This window comes from Hylaeus anthracinus, unplaced genomic scaffold (genome assembly GCF_026225885.1).
Source record: "Hylaeus anthracinus isolate JK02 unplaced genomic scaffold, UHH_iyHylAnth1.0_haploid 11997, whole genome shotgun sequence".
Classification (NCBI taxonomy): domain Eukaryota; kingdom Metazoa; phylum Arthropoda; class Insecta; order Hymenoptera; family Colletidae; genus Hylaeus; species Hylaeus anthracinus.
This window is the reverse complement of record NW_026534344.1, coordinates 7,693,016-7,718,011: the sequence shown is the minus strand read 5'-3', so window position 1 is coordinate 7,718,011 and position 24,996 is coordinate 7,693,016. Positions and strand designations below refer to the sequence as shown.

Genomic DNA, 24,996 nt, shown 5'->3' with positions numbered 1-24,996 from the left:
TGTAAAGCAACGAAATTTAGAAAAAAAAAAAATAAAATTGAAAATGACAAAAAGCATCAATCGTGCGTTCTACTTTGAACAAATAATTTTAACATGATTTCTTTTAAAGATTCTAAAAGCTTCTAAAAGGTAAATTTTTTAATCTTTCCAATTACATTCTTCTTGGCGTACGTACACACCCAAGAGTGATCAAACAAGTCTATTAATAAATTTTAAAATCAGCTCAGAGAAACGGTAACGTTCTAAAAAAATTTCGTTACGTATCCCAGGCGTCTATAAGCAAATCTATTTATGAGCAATTGTTTTTCTTCCTAGAATGCGTAATGACGTCGATTGTTTAGTGAGATAATAGCTCTGTCAATCGGTAATTCTCAATAGCTGAAGATTCGTATCAGCAACCGCGGGGATCGCATAAGGCGTTACGTCAGTTCTAATTCGAGAAATTGAACGCGAGAAAGAATTTCGCGGAGGCAGATTTACCAAAAATCCTGCGGAAGATGATTTATATTTAAACGCGAAGTCATTCGAGTTCTCGAAAAAATTTTAAAAGCGTTTCCTCGAATACGTCGTCAAATACAGATACGAAATGGAGGAGCGTGCTGTAAACATGTTTGATTTATTTTCTTAGATATCACGCTCGTCTTCTGAGAAAACTTATCGTCACTTTTCAATAACATTTTCCACGGAGCTTCCTTATAAAATGTATTATAATGAATTAATCAACTAACTTGAAATGAAGACTACCTTTATATTTCAACGTACTTAAAATTGAAGGTATCACAAAATTGATCTGTACCAAAAATTGCACTATAATGTCTTTAATTTTCAAACATTTAAAATTTGAAGATAACGCAAAATTGATCCATATAAAAAAAATCCAGTGTAATACAATGAAATTTACGGAGTGCAAAGCATTTATCAGGTATGCATTCATCTCATTTTCTCGGTAAGGAAAGCAATTAAATCTGGATAGAATGATTCACCTTCTTTGACGATTTATGTACTCAATTCCTAGTGCTATGGATCAGACGAAAATTCATGCTAGTAAAGCTGACCCTAAAATCACCACCTACGTCTTTTTCATCGGTATAGTTTATGTCATTGCCGACATTGCGACCAACTTGAAATTTATTTCTATCGGCACATTGACCGAATGTGCAGAAACATATACAGAATAATTGCAACCTGTGCGAACAATCTTGGCTGGGCTCGAGATTATAAATGACTAAGCAGATTCTAAATATAATGAAACATTTTTAGACGTGGAAATGTTTAACGTTCCTGACGTATTCCAGTCTGTGACAGATGATACGATATAATGTCTGACATTATGTGTCTAAACACGTCTGTTGCAAAATCCTTGGGTAAACAATGGAGAGGAAAGAAGGATGAAATTTTATCATTCAACATTTTGGTGATTCTCTCTATTTTTAGGTAATAATTGAAATTCATTCACTTGAAATAAAAAACAAACTTGTACTAATAATACAGATCATGTGGATTGTATCCTTAAAATTCCATCATTTTGTAATTCATATAAAATAATTCTCCAACTAATTCTTCGTAGGAACCGACTATAGAATTATTTTTAATATTACGAGTATCGACATTTAGAAACGTTTACACGATCACTGCTGCTGCTATATATCTAAACCTGAATCGCTGCTGCGGAGTAATCCATAAATCAATGTTTCGTTTCATCCAGGAATCACGATATTATGTAACATTGAAGCAATCCTAAGTGCAAGAAATTATTCATTCGAGCATTTAGTAGCAATTACAACAAATTAATGCTTGCTTCGACTTCAAAGAATCCTTTAAGGCGCCATTAAATGCCTTTTAATCGTTCATGTGCTGTTTCAATATCGCCTTGTCCGTATAAAATGTTCTTTATGCGAGTAATCTCAAGGTTTTCCATCGACAGACGATGGTTTCAACATCCATGCTACAATGTCAATCTAAAAAATAAGCAAGCAATCGGAGTATCTTCTTAATTAATTCGTCAAGCATTATGTTTTTATTTTAGCATTTACTTCTACATTTCTTATCGCTAAGGTGGATCTCAACTGCAGGTTGGAAACATTCTATAATCTTCATGCTTTGAGAATCACGAACCACTAAAATTAGAATATTTAATAAATTCGTTAGCAAAAATTTGAAAATTTGTAAAAAGAATTTTTAAAATTCTTCATTGATTCGTAACTATCAAATTTATTATTTGAGTTTTATTACTCCCATTTATGGATGGAACAAATGCAGAGTTTCGATAAAGATAAAATGATTCTTCTTGAAACTTTCTACGCTTATTAAAGTATGTTTATTTAGATTAAGGTTATAGAGACGAAGGTTACGACAGAGGGATGGTTATTTTTGGCGGTCAATCGATAGTCAAAGCGCAGTCAAGGGTTACGTGTATCAAACACGTGGCGAAAGTTATGTCACGAAACGCATCCTCGAGTCAAGTGCATGCTCGAACCACGGCGCCACAGGAATAACTTAGTAAGCGCCAACGTGCTCGCAAACTTCCGTTATTTATAGTACGGCCTGACCAACTATTTGTTCTCGAGTGCGTTCACCTGGCAAACAGACCCAGATTCTACGTTCGAGCCGCGGAAAATGAACGTTACGATTATGGCATTCACGTGTTGCTGTACGTTCGAAAAGGCTTGTTTGTAGGCTTCTTTATTACGTGTAGAAATTAATTATGTACCTTTATATTTACAATACACGTGACTGGAGTTTAAATAGGAATATTTACTTACCATTTCGTTATGTTGAAGTATAAACCTTCGTATTATAACGATGGAACAATAGCGCATGTACTCTTTTGGAATGTGCGACTAAAACAATATCAAAAGACCACAGTTTTTCTTTATGAATAAATGTTAAATTTAGAAATGTACAGAATCAGTTTCCACGCGTAATAATTTCTTCACATCCGAAATTCTTCTGAAGACGTGAATTTCATTGAATGCATTCAAAATTAACACACAGATTAAATTAAAATGATGTATCTTCGTTCTGACGAAATTCTTGAAGGTTAATAACAAAACCCAGTCGTCACTAATGTGTCATATGATTCTTAGTATCGGAACAATGTATAAATGTACCGATAACCGCATTGTAGAACTAAGTGACTTTCCATTTTAAACAGAGATGGTGATTCAGTAACATTTCCCGCTGGTCATCGTGAGGAATGTAACCGTGATCCAAACATTCCCAAGTGACTATTCGAAACAATTATTCTACAGAATTAGCCTCATCTATTTTTGCATATGAATCTTTCAGGCCACATACCGCGACGTCAAAACATGATTTGTGTCGCCGGCGTAGCCTAGAAATACCTCGAAAATCGGGCCAATATCGCGACGATTCCTCCGGGTACATTATTTTATTTGTTTACTCGAAATGTGCACTTTTTGACAACCTCGAATTATTATACATAACTGGTTATACTTGATTATAGTTGATTAAAAAAAAAAAAAAAAAAAAAAAGATACGTCAAGTTTTCCTTTCCACTTGGATAATAGAATACTCTAATTAATCTCTTATAAAAGGTATATTATACAATATTATACACATTTAGATAATCGAACGATCAATAAAACGCTGGTCCAACGAAGTTCCACGATATTATTAAAGGACCGGCGGAAAATCCAGGAATGAGTGGAACCAGCGCAAAAGAAGTTGAAAGGGGAAGGGGATAAAAAGAGGCAAATGAACGGTGGTATCGGAAAATAAGAGCAAACCGTGAGCAGGGCCGCAGCCATTGAAAGGAGCCAGGTGCGCCAGGCCACCCCTGTGAGCACGTAAAATCCAAAACTCGTTCCCCTTCCAGCGCGGGCTTTCGTTTATGTTAATGAGTGGCAAATTATCGGAAAAGAGACCAGTTGACGTAGCAGGCTGTCATACATGTACAGAGGTTCACAGGACCTCTTTCTCTCGGTTGCACTTTCCACCCCCGATCGGATCTCTCTTTTCACTACGCCACCTCGAAATCCGATAAACGCGGCTGGCTCCGCGTTTATGGTTATCGTCGAGCGATACCCATTTGTCCCGATCGAACGGCTCGCTATCGGGTCGCACGGCACGAAAATCGAAACACCAGGGATAAGGGATCGAATGCTGCGGCCCTGATCGATTACTCACCCCCTGGCAACTTCATCCCTTGCCATCGGACCGATGAGTTTCGTCCAATGTGCTTTACAATCGCGTATTCTTTAGATCACACTGGTTACCCTTTCGAGTGCTTAGTACTTAGTGCTTAGTACTTTTCGATTCGAACTTGGTTATATGTTAGGGGAACTGTTGTCCAATTATTTAATTGATATTCTCTTGTGTAGAGTGGTTGAGCAAAAACAACGTAAGTTTTATAAGAAAACTTTATTAATAAAAGTGGTCCTTAAGGAGTCCGAGCTAAGACTTGGGCCTTTTCTCGGTTCTTTTAAATATTATTTCACACATACACTCATGCATACACACAACTTGGTGCTCGGTGACACGAGTTAAGTAGCGGCCATCGATCACCGACAAATTTTAGTTATATCTAAGAGTAACTTCCATCCAGTTTCACCCCAATTTAAGACGAGATCAAATTTGGTAAGAGGGTGAAAAAGTGACCTGAAGACGTGAAAAACTCTAAGGCTCAGTAAACCTCAATTTCCTCCAGATGAAACCAAGGCTTGTGTCCCTTATTTAAGTGCCTCCTTCGAAAACTTTTAATTTATAGCAGCACTTCAGCTATTCAAATCGAAGGCAATGTAAAGATCCTAAAGTCATAGCTCCATTTTTTTATTTACATACTACTTGAAGGAAAGACTTAAACAGAGACCACTTGTTGAAATATGACATTTATTATTTATTATACATACCTGAAGAGGTTTAACAAAAATTACAATGTATAGTCAGACAGAAACAAATGAAATTTTGAATGTTTTTGTTTGGACTCCGGAATTTTAACTAAACTACCTGAGAAGGCCACTTGCTCTTCAGGTAGATAAGTAACTCATGGTCTAAGATGTAGTATGTATTCTTGAACAGTGCTCCTCTTTTACTTTTCTGGGATCCTGGCAACTTGGTGGCGCCACGTGATCAAATGAGAAAGCAAACGAAACGAATGGAGAGGGGCGTGAATCGCACGACACGCGTTGAAGCGCGAGAAATTCGAATTCGAATTGAATATAAATTCGAATTGCATTCGATTACTCGAATACGTTACTCGACGTTTCGAGTGGAGAAATTATAAGAAGAATATGCCATTATAATTACTATTATTCGTTTTTTAATTTAACAATTCTTTAACCAGTGAAAGCAAATGATATTGTGAGTTGGTGATAACTTGAACTGACAAACTGATCTACTTAAACTTGCAATTTAATTTAGCATTTGTTAATTGTATCGTTGAAGACAGGTAAATTGTTCACCTGGGCTCGTGGTCTCGTGATTGGCAAAGATCACGGGTTTCTCACAAGGGGGCGTAGCTCAGATGGTAGAGCGCTCGCTTAGCATGCGAGAGGTACCGGGATCGATACCCGGCGCCTCCAAATTCATTTTTTTTATCTTTTCTTTTCATTAGAAACACCATGCAACTTCAATCATTTTAATCCAAAACATCATAAGCCACATCTATACGGATTTTCCGTTCAAGTTTGAGCAATCGTTCTGTATTTACTAATATTAATTCATAATTTCCATTATCTATTAAAAAGAAGCCTTATTAAAAGAATAAAAATGATATCAAGAATGAATTCTAATTAATATTTCCTGTACATCACATTTTTTATAAAAGTATGATCTCATCACAGAGTTCTTGAATTACGTTCTCAGAAAAATTGTTTAAACTAAGTGTCGTTTGAATAAACATTCCTTTACCAGAATGTTTAATATATTTTGTAAACAATGTACAGGAATCACAGTTGTAGTTAAATAAAAATGAACAGAAGGTATCGTCGTTATGAGTATCGAATTATGAATGAGGTGATTGACGGGCGAGGAATAAGAAACGACCAACTACGAAATGACCATCTGTGGTGGCATAGCAATATCAACACACGCAAACATCGCAGCCAGGTACAGCGTTTAGGCGTTCTCTGTGGCGCTATCCTAAGCTCGTTTAGCTCCTCTGGCTACCTCCACGTCGAGTCTGGTGCCCGGTTGATTCTAAACCACGATTTACCAACAACCGGCGGAGAAACTAGTGCTGGTTCGCCGTCCACATATCCTTCCTAATCCCCTTCCTAATCTCCACGCTTGGTAACAGCTCTTGGAACGCTACGTGACCATACCTACCAAATTAAACATCTATTGAACAGTAATTAGTCATACGCAAAATATAACTTCGTAAAAGTAATAATTAAAAATGAACCACTATATTTTTCTTTGCAAAGTGTATATAATAATAAAACAGTAATTGTATTAACAGTAAAGGCTATTTTAAAACGTGGTTGTATATTAGGAAGTAAATGAAAGAATTAATTTTAGTTGTAAATTATATGTAGTGGCAACGTGTTGATCAATAGTTTATAATTGATATATCGTCAAGAATATATTGCTTCAAGAAAAAGACACGTAGATGGAATTTGATAAAAAGATTCTGCAAACAAATGTTATCACTGAGAAATAATTAATAAGTAGATGAATTTGATTTGAAGACCTATAAGAAGTTGGTCTAGGTAGTTCGATGACCACTTATTACTTTGCCATTCTTCCCATGAAATGGTGGTGAAAAAAATAGTAGCTTCATGGGCTGGTGCATCATTCATCCCTCTCCTGTTCTGTGATCCTGGTTCTTACCACGATCTATGTTCTCAGCGCCATTGTTCGGATGCGGTCAAGCGTCCTTTAGAGAGCATTCCGCGTGACCACTGCTCAAGTAGCAGGAGAACTCAGGGAACTTCCTTGGAATACACTACACTTTCATCGAGGGGAACCAACGACCCAAACATTTCGTATGAAATCAGTTACGAAATGTCCGGAGATTATGGGGGTAAAAAAATGAAATGTTTATTGGTCTCAACAAGCAATTAACAATAGATTTCTGGTCCTTAAGGTTTGGGTCCTCTTCAAAATTTTAATGAAGTTTCTTTTGTTCGCTGAACAGTCCAACTCTGCCTTTATCGAAAAGGAAACTTCGACACAACTACCCACATCTGTTTGTCATCCACTTTCTCTTCCATTCGTGCCCTAACGTCGCCTAGGCTGTTACAACGTGACCTTATCTCGAGTGGTCGATGCTTCCCACTTGGGCTTTCCACTTTCTCTTTTCTTAAGCACAGTGTGGTTGGTCACTAGATCCTACCCCCTTAAGGAAAGAACCGAATTCACCCTTGTGTCCATTTTTATTTTCAACGCCTACATACCATGCGTTTAGGGTGGACTACCTTTAGAAATTATTAACACGCTTGCAAAAGAAATTTACGTTCTCATTCCTGCGACAAAATGAACGCACCTATTGTCCCATGGTCACCTATTGTCGACCAACCAAGAATTCCATCGAACCTCCTTGTTGGATGTCTTCCGTTCCAATGCAGGAGCGGATTTCAGCCCCCCTCGGTTGACCCAAATGGGCACAAGAAGGTCACAATAAAAGAATCACCAACGCACACAGACTCACCGTGCAACCACCCTCGTTTCGTGTTCTCCTGTTGCTCCGCATGTTTTTTCTTTGTTCAACGATTCATAATTTACCACCCATTATTGCAGACACTCGTGCACGTGTCTTGCACTTCTTTGAACGTTTAGACCACGCACAACCCGCCACGATCACGTGCTCCAAGCGTATAAGGGAAGACCGAAACACGTCCTGAAATCCTAATAATGCGTGTGTAGATAAGGTGACGTAATGTGCGTGCCACGTGCACATTCCTCCGACGAATGGAAAATCGTCTCGAAAGGGGTTACGTGCGTTGCATCTGTGGGCATCGAGCAACAAACGTGTGGAGCATGTGATGACACAGCCGTGGACTGTCTGTCAGGCGTTAATCCGACAGAAACGAATATAAATCTTCAGTGATTTTTTTTTTCTTTTCAATCTTGGTTGTTTTCTTACTTTGTACCCAAGTATATCAATCTTTTCACTTTTATATATTGTTTTTATGAAGTCTCTTCTTGAGTTCCAACAGTGAGAACATTGCCTACACTGTGCCTGAACTTGAAGGTATAGTAGTAATATAATAATAATTAAAGAGTCAGATTAAAGAGTGTAGTTACTTCCTCGAGTAACCTTCGTTGAGTCCTTTTTACCTATTCGTTCGAATATAATGTTGCCCACCTCCCGAGGACAAGCACCTCAAGAAGAAGTATTAGTGAGAAGTTGTTAATAAAAAGAAGTAGCGATAATCAGACGCTAATTCCAGGAACGTTACTCGTCTAGGTACAGAATGGCATACGGAAAGAACCAAGAGGTTATCCATGTAGCAATTGTCTCTTTTTCACCGATGCTCCTGTTCGCGCAAGCCTAACGCTTCCTCCACGCTTCGCTCGCGACATTGTCATACCTCTTCCGCCTACTCATGCTCGAGGAAGTGTTTCCCTGAATCGGATGTCGCATGATGTATATCCAGGATACTCGTTGTTTATGCGTCCCTTGCACAGTTGGACCGCAGTCAGGCTTTGGCCTCGGCCCCAAAAAGGAGCAAAGGAGGAGCCAAAGGAGGAGTCAAAGGAGCGAGGCAGCAGAGATCATGCTTCCCCGATAACTCACGCTCGTACAGCAGTGCGTGAGCCTAACCAGTCCGCAAAGCATGGCAAAGTTATGGTGTTGCCGCGTGCGAGCGTACAGTGTCGACTAAAAAGTTGCCAGCTCGAATTTCAGGAGTTTGTCGAGTCCTCGAGTTGTTTAATCGAACACGAATGGTGGGTGAGGTCGAACATCGAAGTCGCGAAGAGGTTCGAACGGGAGTTAAAGCAGCATTGAAAGTTGAACGGGTAATAAAAATTGGCATTAGAAATAACTAGAGAAAGGAATTTATTTACGCATTGATATACAAAGTGACTGGATATATAAAAACTTTTGGTGTTGGCATAGTCTTGTTCCACTCATGTTGAGGTACCATTTGATCTCTCCAAATTGAACTCGTGACACATTTTTCTCTACTGTGAAATATAACAAATTGGTCGTTGAATCTTTTTAACAGCGCTTCTAATACATGTCAATCTGGTAGAATAAGAAGCTAATCGACACTTCTGTTTTAAATTCTAACGACAAAGTTTCAAGTCTACCTGAGACTTAACGTGTTCCATCTCCGATCCATCATCGCATATGTATGAAATATTGTTAGTTAATGCGATGTAACTTTTTCAATTCATTCATTTTGAATCCATTTTGCACGTAGAACTTCCTTTATAGAATTGTTTCATCACTAAACATGTTTCCTTTGAAGGGAATGGTATCGCGAACTTTTAATCGGTACTGTACATAATAAAGTGTGCGTACGTGCGTCTTCTGGATGTGTGTATTTATATATGGTATACATGGAACGCGGTCGAACCCTTTGAACACTCCCTATGGGGGCTGATTCCTTGGTAAGGCCACGCATTGCCTCTCAAGCCCTTTATTCCTTCGTGTCCTTACAATGTCCACGTGTGTAACGCGCACGTATTACATTCTAGATACACGTAGGATACAACTATGGGATTCTTCTTTTAATTGCGGTGATTAGTGAAGAATTGCTGTACAAGTCAAGAAGAAATTATCTGTCACAACGCACTATCACTGTGGAGAGGAATTAAATTACGATGGAGTTGCACAGTTTTATTACGTTTTTACATTGACATACAAAAATACAAAAGTTTTATAGCTAAGCACGTTTACAGCGATGTTTTTTGATTTCCAATCAATTTTATTATTCTCGTACCTCGGCTTAACATAAATTCTTCCCAAAACACTCTTCATTCGGGCCTTTGACGCTACTCATTCAAACTGTCACGCGATCCAAACACTCTCTCTATCACCCTAACGCCCTTATCACCCACGCATTCGTCGCAAGTGTCGCAACCTGTCTAAACAAAATGTCAAGCGCGCCGAGCCCTCTTTTCTTTCACCCAACGGCGTGTTTACCTTTCTCAATAAATTCCAGCTAGTCGTATTTATATACCCAAGAGATACATTTGAGTTGAAACACGACCAGGCTCGATCTTCAGATTCGCTTGGCTTCATAGTTACACGAACAAAAGAAAAACGCTGAAAATCGAGCTGGTTTTACTGTTACAGGACAGAAGAAAAACGCCATAGATCGTCAACTATCGTTGGCAGTGACTGTATCATATAATAAATACTAATGTAGCTACGTAATATAAAGGTTTTACAGGAATATCCTAAACACTTCATGCTTACAAATTCTAAATTCAATTTTTTGGGACCTCTAAAGTGAAAAGATCCCTTAAAGATGTACGTACACTTAGGACAAGCGAAAAAGAGGTGAACTTAGTGTTTTACGACTTAGCGAAGCGAAGTCTTTCGAAGAATTAACTAACGCGACAATAATAATGCGTGGAATGGTGGAGAAATTAACGAAATCGCAGGAAGTTTTGTCAGAAACTGTTTAGAAGGCAGGAATCACGCGATCGATTGCTGCGTGGGAGCTACCACCGTTCGATTTGCAGGCATCGAGCAGCAACGCTACTCCCACGCCTCGACCTCTTTTGCGCGATGTGTTCCTGGTGAAAAATCTCGTTCTCTATTGTTCCACCCTAATTAATGTCCGCAACAGCGGGTCTACGCCCCACGTCGCTATGCAGCGCGTACACCTGCGTGTCATACGTCCCTGCTACCTCACGCTGTCACTTATCCAATATCTGTAAACAAAAAATGGTCATTGACAACGCGCGGGATAAGATGAATGGGCCCTCTGCGTGTATACTGCATGCGCTACACGTGCGTGCACACGTGTTTCAACATATGCGTACGCCCATGACAGGAAATTATAACGACGTCACGAAGAAACGCCCATAATCCTCTTCGCACCCTCCGGAGCATTTTTTATTTTAGGACGTCCTTCATACTGACATATTGACAATTTCGCTGTAACGATTCTTTAGTACATAGCGCATCTTTCGATTATCGGGTTGGTTAGACTAAAAAATATTTATTTTGTGTGTCTTGTGTTCATTCTATGATGTGACACTTGTACAGTATATGGTGGTGTGAGTGAGTGTTATTATCTAATTCGTAATTATTGTAGATTGTGTCTTTGTTTTTGTACAGTCAATTGAACAGGATTATCTCAAGAAAATCTGAAGTAAACGAAGTTAGGATTGCGTTGTCATTGCATTATATCGTAAAATAATTACATTTAAGTGTTATTAGTTTGTTTATATATTGTGTCGCTTCAGTAGTCTGCCAGTAATTAACTAACTGATATGACCAATGTACATGTATAATGATTTGCACGTGCTCAGAGAGTACAGGAGGTATGCGGAGTTATCAGAGGAGGTTACACCGATAAAACAAACGACACCGATAAATTATCGAGTCGAATGCGGAAGAGGTGGGGCGACGTATCGAACAGTCACACTTGTACGTTCAATAATCGTCGTCGGCAGCTTTTTTTAAATACAAAATGTCGCGTCGCGTAACAGGTTAGCACGCGGCGAGTAGGTGAACTTTACAAATGTAACGCGGCCACGTTTATCGATAATACATCGCTGTACCTTCTGTTTTCCTGGGTAATTGCAAACTTTACTTCGTTTACAACGATTTGTTACATCCCGGTAGCGAATTCGTCGAAAATTGCAATACAACATCCAACGAGCCGCGTGTCGCGACCACCCGGCCTGCGGTCTTCCCAAATTTTTGGAGGACATACAACTCTTGCGATCAGCTGGTTAAAAACGGTGTCTTTTGCAATATTACTTAACTGCAAAATTTATTTTGCAACTAGGAAATTCGCCTGGAACATTGGAAATTCTAGGTCAGGTGAGGATACAAAGATACAGTATGTCATTTATCGATAAGAGAGTAAGTTGGGTGTGTGTGTTTAACTTTGTTTAAGTTTGTTAGCGGCAACGTTTTTTAGAAACTTTTTGAAGGTACATAGTTCGTGACTGTTTGGTATTTCTTTTTACATGAGGCTAAATAACATATTATTCGTTTCAGTGACTACTGTTAATGGTTTTTAGTCCAATGGAGCCATTATAGGCACTTAGAAAACAGGTATAAAGTCACCAGTATCTCTTCAATCACCCTGTCCCTTAAGGGTGGATAGAGGGTATCTCAGATTATTACTCACTAGTGTCTACTTGTTTATAACAGGCCCAGATGTGTCGATTGCCAGGCAACCGTTTATTTTCCTGAATGAATAGAGGTTGTCCTGACAAATTCGAAGGTTTTTCCTCTTTAGTAAGAGGACTATGCTTGTTTGAATTGCATACATACATTATTTATTCGATAATAAACACGTTTGAGTTATGAATGTTATTCATTTAATAAAATTCCCAGTGTCTCTTCATACAAACAAGTTATTTGTTTAATAAATAAACTAGTCATTTATAAGGTTCTGGGTCTTGGTCTAAGGTTCGCGAACACCTGACACTCCTCAAGATCGCGTACAACCTACAGCTGTTCCATTGTCGATCGAAACCATGACTGAATTCGTTGCTCGACGGTTCTACGTTCCTAATAATCGCATGTCTCGTCTGTTCTAACCCATTTCTTTCCATGAATGGCTCCCTTCAGTCTTGGTGCCTCCTCCCCTTTAGAGCGCAGGTCTCTTCGGAGGTGGTCCAATCATTCCCAACCCACGGCTCTCGCAACGTCATCATCGAACTCATTGAAGGGGATCAGAATAAACTCCCGCAATGTTGATACTTCTCTAATATCATGACAACGTGCGCGGGCCACCTCCTTGACGTCGGTTTAATCTGTTTGGCACATCTCGTCCGCTTTTTAAGATCAAAGAAACGCGTGTTGCTCCCCGGTTATTTCAGAACCTTTGAAGTACGAGCTTTTTGTGTCCACGTGTTTCTCTTGGAGACGGTTTGACAGGGACAACAGGAGGCCGGGACAGCTGACATCTCGAAATTAGACAACGTTATTTTTATTTGGGAATTAGGTTTAGCCTGTAGTTCCTTTGAAACGGTTTATCTTTTGATGCCCAAAGAAAAATACTTGACACCTTCGGAAAGGGGGTTTCGGTGTAATTTATAGGCATTTGTATAACAGGATTTTTAAGTAGTACCTAAATTAGAGGTCAAAATGTACGCTTTTAGTATTTCCAAATTATATGTTGCGACAGGGAGTAGAATCTTCAAAAGGCATAACTTTGAGCCTAGACCTCTCTTTATTGTAACCATTCGAACATCGAAAGGCGTTTTCTCGGTTTATTACCTTAGGATTTCGACGTTGCATCGGCTTTCTTCCATGCCAGGCATTGTGTGTATTCTCAGGCACTTGAATGTGACGAAATGGGTCGTCAAGATCGAAGTTGCGTGTGGTCAAGGGCGTACCTTTTCTGGAAAGTGCATCTTGGAAACCAGGAAAAGTTAGTCCGAGGTCGCATTTTAGAATTTCATGAGATATTCAACTCCTCTATCACCGTGAGTGAACTATCTACGCACTAGAAGCTGTGCCGTTGGTGTCCTCGGGCAACCCCTAATGTGGATAGGTTCTGTATCTCCAAATAAACAGTGCAGGGAATCCTAGAAAATCCTCAGCCTTCCGCAAAAAGTCGATGTTTTTAAAAGATGGACTATCCATCGTAGCAAACCGTGGAGTCTGATATCCTTTGGCTATTTTAATTAATTTTCATTTTCTTTACTTGCATCCATTTACTTTACTTACTTCCATCCTATTCCGTATATTATTTAACTTCGTTACTTCAGGTCACCTGCCTTTGTCACGACATAGCTATCACAAGGTTTGGTCCACTGTTACAAACTACTACCCATCAAAAACATTGAAACAAGAACTCTTCAATCACTGAACATTCGAAAGTCGTTTCCATCCACCGACTGCTATACAACGGGGCTCAGCTGCGACGCCCCTAAAGTGACGCCAGCTGCGCGAAACCCCAGCAGAGAAACAGGATCCACGAGTACGCGTGTCGGTCGATGACTGTGACGTGACTCCATTTAATGAATAACGGGAGCAACCACCCTTCGCAGGGGTTGAAAATCCCCCCCTGCAGCCTCGTGTTATCCTGCTACCGAACCGCCCTTGTTTTCCAATAAACACAAAGTGTGCGGCCCTTGGACAAGGGTGGCCACTAGAAAACTCGCGTTGTCGTCCACCCTTGGGAGGATGGAACCCTTTCGTCGTCCTTCGACGACTACCCCAGGACTCGTCCCAATCGGAAACCGATAAGACGCCTATCGGAAATATTGGTTCGACCTTCTGGGATTGATGGCGGCCTGCTCCATTTCCGGTCGAGTCTACGCCGAGCGTGCGAGCGTACACGTTCGATTTATCGATTCCCAAGCGAGGTACTAACCTCTAGGTTCCGTATGCAGCCCCGTTCCGCGAACCAATCGGGAATTCCTATTCCCGATCGTCGAGGACCCCGTATTTATTGGCTATCGAACCGCCGATTCGCACCCCCGGCGCGCTGATGAACTCTCGATACCTCAAGTTCTACCAAGATTCGCCTGGGCGTCGATTGTCTTACGTGGATGACGCATCGACCCGCGCCAACGAAGGGTGGAAGGGAATGGTGGAAAATATTCATTGAGGGAGAATTGAAACCTGATTTAAAATAGGTCTTCACTCGGTGGGGAGGGAGAGAGGGAGAGAGAGAGAGAGAGAGAGAGAGAGAGAGAGAGAGAGAGAGAGAGGCGGGGTAGGTGGAATTTCGAGCGCTTGTGGTGTCAATAAAGATGCCGGATGGAATCTTAAATTGAAATAAGGGGTAAGTAGGTTGTTGAGTAGGGGTTAATTAGTAGAACTTAGAATATTTGATGTTTTTAGGGTTGAAATCTTTTTTTAGGAGTAGAGATTGGGAGGGGGTGAGTTATGATGTTAAAAATTAGATATATGAATACTTCTTACAGGGCAAGGTGTTCCTCACAGTCCTCTTACCTAAAAGCAAAGTCTTTTTCAATGAACTTCATTATGACGTTCTCCACACTCGAATACACTGTTCCACTGTCACAAGTAATCCACTAGGCTCAATTGTAATTTTGTATAAATGCTCAATAATTTGTTCCATCGTGACACAACACTTAATTCACTTATTTCACCACACTCGAATCTTCCATGGGTCACCTTCTCAAGTCACTTAAGACTCCTCTTCAAATTAAATTGTATCAGCATCGAACCAGACGAATGTATTTCGAAAAGAAATGATAAACATCTGGACTGTCTTTGTATCACCATCTCGGGTCACTTGAGACCCCTCTCGAAATCAAATTTCATCAGCATCGAGGTAGATGAATGTAAAATATTTAGAAAAGAAATTATAGTCATCAGCACGAGACTTTACGAAGCCTTTGCACGTGTCTCGAGCACCAGATGTCCTCAAAGGCCTTTGTCATTAACAATGGTGCCGACAAACGTGCCGCTGCCTTGTGATCAGAGACCGCTACTGGAACACATATTGTCAATGTATGTGTGTAGTAATTGAAAGTATGAAGATCAATGAAAATGTTAACTTGAAAAACTTTTTGATATAATCTCACCCCACTTCTAACCCTTCTAAATGATGCCAAGGACTACGAGGGTCATTACTCCTATTAATGATTCTGTAACCCTGTTCAAGTGGTAATGCTATTGGCAAACCTCTTTCTGTCCATTGGTTTCCGATTATCCCTGATCCACTGCTTCGCACCATCAAATCGACGACCAATTAAACCCCTACTCTGTAAACGTTCTTTCGATTACATCAAACTCTAAACGAGGGACATTCATTCCAGCCTTTTCATTGTGCAAATGTCTTTTTTCAAACCTTTAGTTTAGAACGAAACATTTTAAGAATGACATAAAATACCAGGGGGTCTCTTCCAATTAGTTTATGAGGTACCTCTACTTTTCAAATTCGCCCAATCACGAATGACCCTAGTTTACAGAGTACTAAAATGCAATGAACTTGGCAACGAACCAGAGGGATGGGAAAGCGCTAACATGTTTTGAATTACTCTCCTCTCCTCTCCTACTCTTCATTCTCTACTTTCAAACATATAGTAACGTGCAATTGTGCGTGAGAACTATAACCCGAACGTTGGTAGTTTTAGTGTCGATCAAAGTCGCTAATAAAACTTTCCTGTTCAAACCACAATATACATGAAGTTCTCTCGTCCATAGAATATCCAAATTAATTTCTTGAAACATAAACCAACACCTACAAAAGAAACCTAATGCCTCCAGTTCATGAATTTTCTCGCTATAGATTCACCATCTAAAATGAAAAACCTCCTTCGAAGCTACTTCCTACTCTCCACGAATCCACTTTCTCCATTACCCACCCTCAATGAAGGGGCCATGTTTACGCAAACATCGAACGCGGCGTCACGGCGCAACTGCGAAACATCCCCCGGACAGGGTCGAGTTCACCCTCCCAATCGAAGCGCAGCGTGGACGCAGATGCCCCTCCAGCGACTTGTGACAGTAAACTACCTCCGTCGTTGCATGCTCGCCTGGCAGGGTGGCGGGCACCGGCGACGCTTCGTCCCTCGAAAGGAGCCGATAAAAACCTCCGCAGCATCTTTTTCTCCGGGCGTACTTTCAATGGACGAATCGCCTGGAGACACAGGGCGGGGAGACCTTGGAGAGCCCCGGGTTCGGCCACTTAAGCAACCGTCCGTCTCACTGCGGCCAGGATCGTATGGCGAACAAGGGGGTTCGCGAGGCGGTGTCGCGGATTCGGTCCCGCGCGATTTATGATGTCTTTTTACCCCTGACACCACACCCTTCTTCGTTTTTTCTTCGATCCCTTTTTTTTCGCATTTCCTTGGGCGGTCGTCGAACGTGTGCACGCACACCGATCCAGGGTTATCGATCTCTGCCGATGATGGCTGACAGCGCCAGCGCGCCACCCCCGTCGCGCGCATATCTCCGCGTGCACATCCGCCCCCGCGTTCCGATTCGCGACGCCCTCGCGATGCGTTTCGACGCGCCTGTCGCTCCATTCGTGGTCACCGATTTCTTTTTTTTCGTGTCACTGTTAATTCTGCGTCGATTGCTAACTTCGATTAATGGGAAAATTATTTGCATATTTGCAGAGGTGTAAAGAATATATGAGGGAAAATTGAGAGACGAGATGATTGTTAAAAATTAAGCGTATATGTTATACGTAGGTAAAAGTCTGATATTTGACATTTAGAAATCACTCTCACTTGGTGATACTGGGCTGGGTGTCCTACTCTTCCTCGGAGTCCTCTTATTAAGAAGGCAAGGCCTTAACCATCATGTAGGCCTTAACCTCCAACTTCAGGACAATGTCTCTTTTCTTCTAGGTAGTGGAACCTCGAGTTACCTGGCAATCGAGACATCAAGGTCTGTTGTAAACAACCAGGCCTGCGGCACTCGATGGCCGCCTGACACAGTCATTAAGCCTCTTCGACCGCCCGTGGAGGCGCCTGGCTTTCGAGAGTCCGCTCGAGAGTCCTGACCCTGCCATAAAACTGTCGCCTACCAAATAGCCACGAATATTTTCTTTCAAAAGATTCCTAAAGGATCCAGTCCCGTACTTGAAGTTCAACAATTATAAAACTGTTTCGAATCTATTTATAGTCCTTCTAAAAATCACTACGGTCTGTATCCACGAAGTAAACTGAATCTCTCCAGTAATACATAGCACACGATGAGACACTGATTTAGTATACCCCATTTCCTTCTATCGATGCATAGTAACGATATCGAAGCTTGCAGAAAACATTGCTGCTGTAAAACCACCCTCGAGGAGCACCCAGGTTCCCCTTTTGGTCTCCTGTTGTAAAAAGCCTCGAGCCATCCCAAATCGAAGCCCGTTTGACCGCAAAACCAATATACATCCCTGCTAGCCGAACAAAGGGGATAACCAAACATTTTTCGAGCACACGACTACTTTCTCGACGACATGAGCCGCTGATCCGGCATTCCTTCTTTCGACTGCCGACGAGATATCGACTCTGACGAGTCCGTAAGAGACAACGACATCCAGAAACCATCTCCTTGGACGGGACGGTACAACGAAGACGCCTGATACACGCATCTGGCAAGCGAGACGTGAATGAGGAAAATGATAGAAGAGCGATCCAGTGGAAAAAGTGGTCCAGTCGGAAGAGATGAAAGAGAGCAAGTCGACGTCATGAGAACCTGTTAGGAAGAAACTGAACATCATCTCGTCACGTAGCCCAGACGTACGAGCCCTCAGGGGTTGTAGCAGTGTTTTTGTAAGCTACAGTACGGGCTTAGCATCGCCGAGGTATCCGAGTTAATGGGAGGTCAGTGGACCCCCACAGAGATGAATTGTCAAGCAACAAAAAGATAAGAAGTGTATAAGAAATGTATAATAAACGTGTAAACTTTTATTCGAAGAATAATTGAATAGTAAGGAGTAAGGCGTACGAATGGCGCCCAACTCTGGTATATACATACTTCAATCCACTCGACAGAGCGGTGGTAGGGATGAATGAAAGAGAAGTGGCGTGAGCAGTCTAACTGGTCCAGAGATCTAACAACTCGTAAGATGAAACTACCAGCTGTCCTTTCATGCGAGCCTGGTCCGAAGATGTTGAAGATCATCTCGAGAAACGGTTCACTGTCACAGCATCTCGATCATCTCTCCCCCCCGTGCCTTGAGATCATTTTATTGCCCGACATCTTACTGCGAAGTCAAGTAACAAGTGGCGGGTAAATTTAAGCGATACGACAGTTTTTCTCTTCTTGTATCTAGATATTACGTAGAACGTCGGTACGGTAATACGCGATAAAAACGCGAGGAATCGATACTGATAATAGTAACAATGACATTGCTATTCAATGAATCGATTATTTAAGCAATTAATATTGATAATGCAGGTAACGGCGGTATAAAACATTGCGAGAAACCTTAAACGTTTCGCTCCTGATCCGTCGACCTCCTGAAGAGAATCAAACTGTTTCCTTTCACGTGTCTCGTCGTTCATTTCTTCGGAACAGTGGAATATCGTCGATAGGCAAATGCTGCTCATTATTTCGTGTTTCTATATTCTGTTTATAATGTCTAGAATTTTATGTATTTATACATGTTTTTAAATTTCGTTTCTTTGGCATCAAAATCCATCAATCGTGTGATTAATTCAGCGATCTTGAGAAGCTTTCCTACGCTGTGAGCGTGTGATTGTTTCACATGCGATAGAAATATTTGTTCTGCTTTTCTTCATACGCAATATGTGACTTTTGGAAGTGTTCACAATAATTTGATCACCCACTGAAGACGAAATCAAAACTGCACGAGGCCACTAGTCACCAATAAAAAAAACATGTTCTTCATCACACTTTAAAATTTTTAGATAATTACAATGCAAGACGCTTCGAGGAGTCTTAACTTCTTGAGAGATATTGGCTCATACGTGAAACGGTTGCTTTTGTATCGATGTTAACATTATTTGCGATCACAGTACCTTTTAGAATTAAAAATAAAAAAACATGTATTAATGTAAGACAGCACATAATCTCTGTAGACTCTGTATTGTTATTATACATGAAATAAAATGAACTGTAGAACATTTTTGTTGTAAGAAACGTGGAAGTTAGAATTCGTCCCTCAAGAGGTTACAGCCGTTACAAGTATCGACCTACACTCGTCAACCGCCTATCGACAACTGAACTGCGCGTTTTTCCGACCGCCACAAGAGTAGCTTTCTTTTCAAGGATAGCCGACCTATGGCGCTGAAGTCGCCTAAAGTTCTAGTTTAAACCGAAGATACTGTTTAATAATATTTAATTGTTAATAAGTAATTGCAACCTTTTTATTTTCATCCTGAAAAAGTATCGAAGGTAATTCGCGTTCGAAATAACTTCCAGTGAGACAATTGAACTGGTCACTGAACAAATCACATGTACATTATTTCATCGCATTTCTCAACTTTTTGTTTTATGAAAGTTAATCGATTTGTGCAATGAACGGCTCAATTTTTCTTCCAAAATTTACAGTGTGAAATTTACAAAGTGGTCGAAAATAAGGATGGTGATCCCTAGGGTTTTAGTGAGTAATAATTTTACATACTCCCCTTCTCTCTCAACCAAGGAACATTTACTGAAGATTTTTCCCAAATGGAAGAAAAATACCAACTCAGCGACGAATCATTTACCTTCAACAGGCTTCTAAAAAACATTGAAGCAAACATATTCGACCAAAACTCTGCCTATCTCTATTTTGCACTGTATTACCGCAAAGTAATTAATATTCCTAACTATTTTAACGATTGCAATCATTCCTTGGTAAGTACACGAATGTTACAAAATGATTCTACATATCTAACACCGATCACGTGGCGCCCGAATGAAAACGAAAGCGGTTGATACTGCGCAAGCACGTGGTTCTCAGTAGAGCATCCTCGCGTTTCTGGTAGCCTGATATAAACGAAGCACAAAAGTGAGTGGTGAACAAATTGTAGATCAACGACGCCGCGATGGCAACGTGGTAACGACTAGAAGAAAGGAAACGAATCGCGTTGGTCACTTCACGGTCTCGTTAAGATGGCGGGTGCTCGTTTCCTCTTCTTTCGCCTCTTCGAGGCTTGTGCCGCGTTGAACTCTGTCGCGTCGTTGGTCCATATAGGTAAAACTTGTTTCTGCGTACTCATGCAATCCTGGTACACACGGGATAGGAATGCGAGTGGTGAACCAATAGCCGAGGACGAAGCGAGACGAGAAGAACGCGAGTAGAATGGTAATCAATGAATTTAACGAGGAAGAAGGGATAGAGTACATTTTTTAATGCAGTTGCATTCTATAATGTTTTTATGTGATTATAATCGTTATAGTTGCGATTCAATTACTTCTACCGAATTTTGAACAATGGTACTTATATTACACGTAGAAAAGCTCATGGAAGCACGTCTTTATATTTCCTTTTCCAATAGTCAGATCTGTCTGCCATTAGATTCTTCTCCATCTTTAATTCCTGGTTAATGATCAAGTAATTGTTGTCGGTTCCTCTTGGTTCCCAACTGACTGTTATGTCGTCGTCCATATTCGAAGTTGGATTTCTGAAAAAGAAAACGATCTATTGTTAGCCTATAGAAAATGTTTAGCTTGCTTACTAATAAGAGAATGTTTAAAAACTGTTATTAAAATAAGTATTAAATTGTAATTTAATATTTAATGCTAAACAGTGTTGACAATTATAACCGACCTGTCTTTGGCGAAATTCGTCCATAATTTAGTCATAATGTTTGTCATCTTCTCCGCGGAGGAACCTGGTTCAGGTAGATTTTTAAAGGCGTTCGAGTAGAACAAGTAACTCAATTCGTCGCCATGTGCAATTCCTGATCGGTATAAACAGACAGATATTTTAATAAATTTTCAAATGTTGCTACCACCAATATCTATTATAATATGAATTGTACAATGTATCTAATCGAAGTGAAACAGTGTTATGAAAATCATAATCCACTCCAATTTTCCAAACGTTATAATTTAATCTAGCTCACCATCACTGATGCCAAACAAGCTCTTCATGAAACCAAATGGTCCCTCATAGTTAAACATGTATTCATAAATCGGGGCTGAAAGTCGATTCCTTAAAATATCAAGTGACAGAATTTCACCAGCATTGAACAAAACGTCGCTTAACATCTGTCACAAGTAAACAAAATTAATTCAGAGTGATATCAACCATCGAAGAACTGATTTACCTTAGTGTATTCGTTTATATTCTCCTTCGATACATGTTTGTCTCCGAAATAAAATCTTCTCAAACACTCGCCAGATTCCCTTCTCGAGTTCGAGTCGGTGTAATTCAGATCCAGTGGCACGAATAATTCTGGCTCGGTGTTTAACATATCAATGGCGTCTAACATCTCTGTAAAATTCATATCGTGTTTATTAACCGTTATAAGAAAATTGACATACTTTTTCGCTTGTTTTTGATTACTTCGATAGGCTTGATTTGAGTGTTCAAAGTTTCATGTTTAAATATTCATAATTATTAACCCTTTGCACTCGAGGCCTTTTTTTTGGTATCTATCAGCAACTCGAGATGCTTTCTTAGCATTCTATCGTCACGAATGCTAAGCTTAGATTGACTTCGAAAATGAGATCTCTAATTTGAGATTTGAAAATCAGGTAACCTTTGCCTCAATCATTTTATTGACACTTCAAGTTCCAAAGAAATTGAACCTATAGGAAACCTAGCGGTGACTGACTCTCGAGTGCAAAGGGTGAAAGAAAACCATCATTGAGTGTTTCTTAAAAGACTCGTTCCTGTCTTTGATTGTTGCGTTACATACGTTGGCCATAGAACAGAGCTTCCTCAGCAACGACTCCAGCCATCAATGGCACGTCAGCAATTTTTCCAGACTTCAACAGCGTCCATGGATCGTTTGATAAAAATATATCCTGCCCTAGGTCAACTTCGACCGATGGAACGAAAGCGAACATGTTCCCATTCAGAGTGTTCTGTAACAGAGCAAGAATTAAAATGATCACTCTCGTTGTGTATTTAAATACCTGTGCATTATGTTATCGAGACACTTCACCTGATTAGTCATTATTTGATTAGAGGCTGCGATGATGTCTTTAACGTGGAACTCTGTTAATTTCTCGACCAATTCAGCTGAATCTGTGGTGTGTATCCCAAGAGCCTCTCCTAACATGAAAGCTTGATCTCTTGGATTATACGACATCGCCCACGGATTGATCGCACTTCCGCTTTCCTGAATGGCGCCGCTGAATAAACCTAATGAAACAACACGGTGAACAACACGGTGAAAGTCAAAATCGTAATAGATTGTGAACACAGAGAAGTGGCTAAAAATTCATTTAATTGAAGAAGCTTTTAATGTCAAGACCATGCATCTCACATCCTCGTAAATAGACAGCAAATGTTTATGCAAAATTCGTATTTTCATAGACCCAGAAAAAGAAGTTAAGCTTATATAAAAGCTAGTTCTGTATTGAATATAGTATATTCTAAGTAGTGTAACATGTATATTATCTTTCATATTTTGTATACTTTTGTATTTATACACATTTTCATAGATTTCTTCATATTTTTATTTGCCATTAATGCATCAAATTCCACAGTCTACTGATAAATCTAACATGGATAAATCTTCATGGATTTCCTTATATTTTCATTTGCCGTAAATGCATGAAAATCCACGGTCTATTTACGAATCTAGCGATTGGAGTGGTTCTGCGTCACCTTCAGACATGGGGGACAGCATGTGGAATTGAACGCAAGCTGCTCCAGAACTTTGACCGAAGATAGTCACTCTGTTTGGGCAACCACCGAAAAAGTGAATGTTATCTTTCACCCATTTGAGCGCCATAACCTGGTCTTTCATGCCAGCATTCCCGGGAGCACTCTTGTCCCCAGTGTTCAAGAAGCCTGAAATACGAAAGTAAACATATGAAAGAGTTAGAATGATTAACTAAGAATTTTTCAAACAATTCGATGAATTATCTACGAGAGATTCCTGCTAAGTAATGAATAGATATATACACCAATTATGTAATAGAGGGTTGATAGGATTTTATTATTTAGTCAGATTATTTACCAAGTGCGCCAAGCCTGTAATTTACAGTAACAACTACCACATCGTTCTCGAGCAAGAAGTCTGGTCCAAAAAGTGCATCATCAGCCATGCCAGAATTAAACCCACCGGGGTGGAACCATACCATAACGGCTTTACGAGCTTCTTTATCGAGGGCGGGAGTGTAAACGTTGAGATACAGACAGTCCTCATCGCCGATAAGGCCCTTTTTAATCATACAATAAAACGGACACGTCGAACGATGTTGGGTTGCGTCGTAAACGCCTTCCCAAGGATCAGCAGGCTCTGATATCTACGAATCGTACAAATAATTCATAGCGAACGGGATGTTTAAGTCATCAGTATTTACAATTTTTCTAATCAAAATGGTGCGTTCAAAAATATTAATATCTCTGTGAAGTGTGATTTAAATTAATTTTGTAATTAGTGTTGTAAACTAACTCTGTCGCATGACGACGACTCATGTTTCTCATCCGAGTACTACAAGCCTAATTATAGTACGTGAAAGCAAATATCAACACAAATTAAAGATATATCAAAGTAATGTTCTAGATTACGTAACATTAGGAGTTGCATGTAGAGGATCCGCGAGATATTAATACCGAGGCAAAGCCATTCTTACGTAATATTTTACTACGAGTCGAAAAATCTTTAAATTAATTTCGAATAATAAATAACGTGTTTAATAGAATCTTTTCTAACGACATTTAACTATTTAACTCTTTTTGAGGGAAACTAGATGAAGTCTTAAGAAGGGATGTCTGTGAAATCTTACGTGTCGTTACGTGAGGGGGATGGGGGTAAAAAATAGCCCAAATAGTCCTTAAGTAATTAAGAAACGACCCCTTACCATTTTCTAGAGTTAGATTCTTAATCTCTCAAATCTTTGCACTTAGCCCTTCTATTGCTTTCTAAAAATTCATGAAAATTCTACTTGCTTTCTAAAAATTCATGATGTTGCCTTGTCAAAACTAAAGTTACATATCAAGAGCAACTGATCATTATCGATCCATGAATTATCTCCTACTAGTGACTATCACAACTGAATTCTTCACTCTCATCTAATGCTCGCATTTATCTCTACTTACTCTAAACTTGTTGGGGCCAACATTTGGTTTCGCGTAAGGTATTCCCTTGAAAATGTAGTAGGGTTTATTACGGAGAATAGTCTCCGTTTTCAGGCCCTTCAGGATCCCCTGAGGGATCTCCAATTGCACGTCCTGTTCCGCATGCACCCAGGCGAGCACGAAACAAAAAAGCACCCACTTATTCATCCACATGTCGATGTTTCTGACTCGCGAGTCCTTGGTCGACGCTTACAGCGATGCTTTTATAGAGGAGAATAGCGCGAAATCAATCGTCGACGCTCTGAACAACAACCTC

At 40.1% G+C, this 24,996-nt stretch overlaps 2 protein-coding genes and 1 non-coding gene across 5 annotated transcripts in view; 2 read left to right on the top strand and 1 right to left on the bottom strand.

The window, feature by feature from the left end:
* LOC128889673 (xaa-Pro aminopeptidase 1-like) overlaps positions 1–24,996 on the top strand; it is a 41,566-nt gene that overhangs the window by 5,655 nt on the left and 10,915 nt on the right. The gene's annotated exons all lie outside the window — the stretch shown is intronic.
* Trnaa-agc (transfer RNA alanine (anticodon AGC)) lies at positions 5,471–5,543 on the top strand. The gene has a single exon. It is a non-coding gene; the product is annotated as a tRNA-Ala (tRNA).
* LOC128889674 (esterase FE4-like) lies at positions 20,815–24,927 on the bottom strand. The gene is made up of 9 exons (XM_054147513.1): positions 24,702–24,927; positions 23,617–23,905; positions 23,262–23,447; positions 22,594–22,793; positions 22,345–22,513; positions 21,751–21,917; positions 21,547–21,691; positions 21,249–21,381; positions 20,815–21,102 (listed from the first exon to the last, which is right to left on the bottom strand). The coding sequence occupies exons 1-9, from the start codon at positions 24,891–24,893 to the stop codon at positions 20,940–20,942; spliced, it is 1,644 nt and encodes a 547-aa protein (XP_054003488.1). The 5' UTR covers positions 24,894–24,927; the 3' UTR covers positions 20,815–20,939.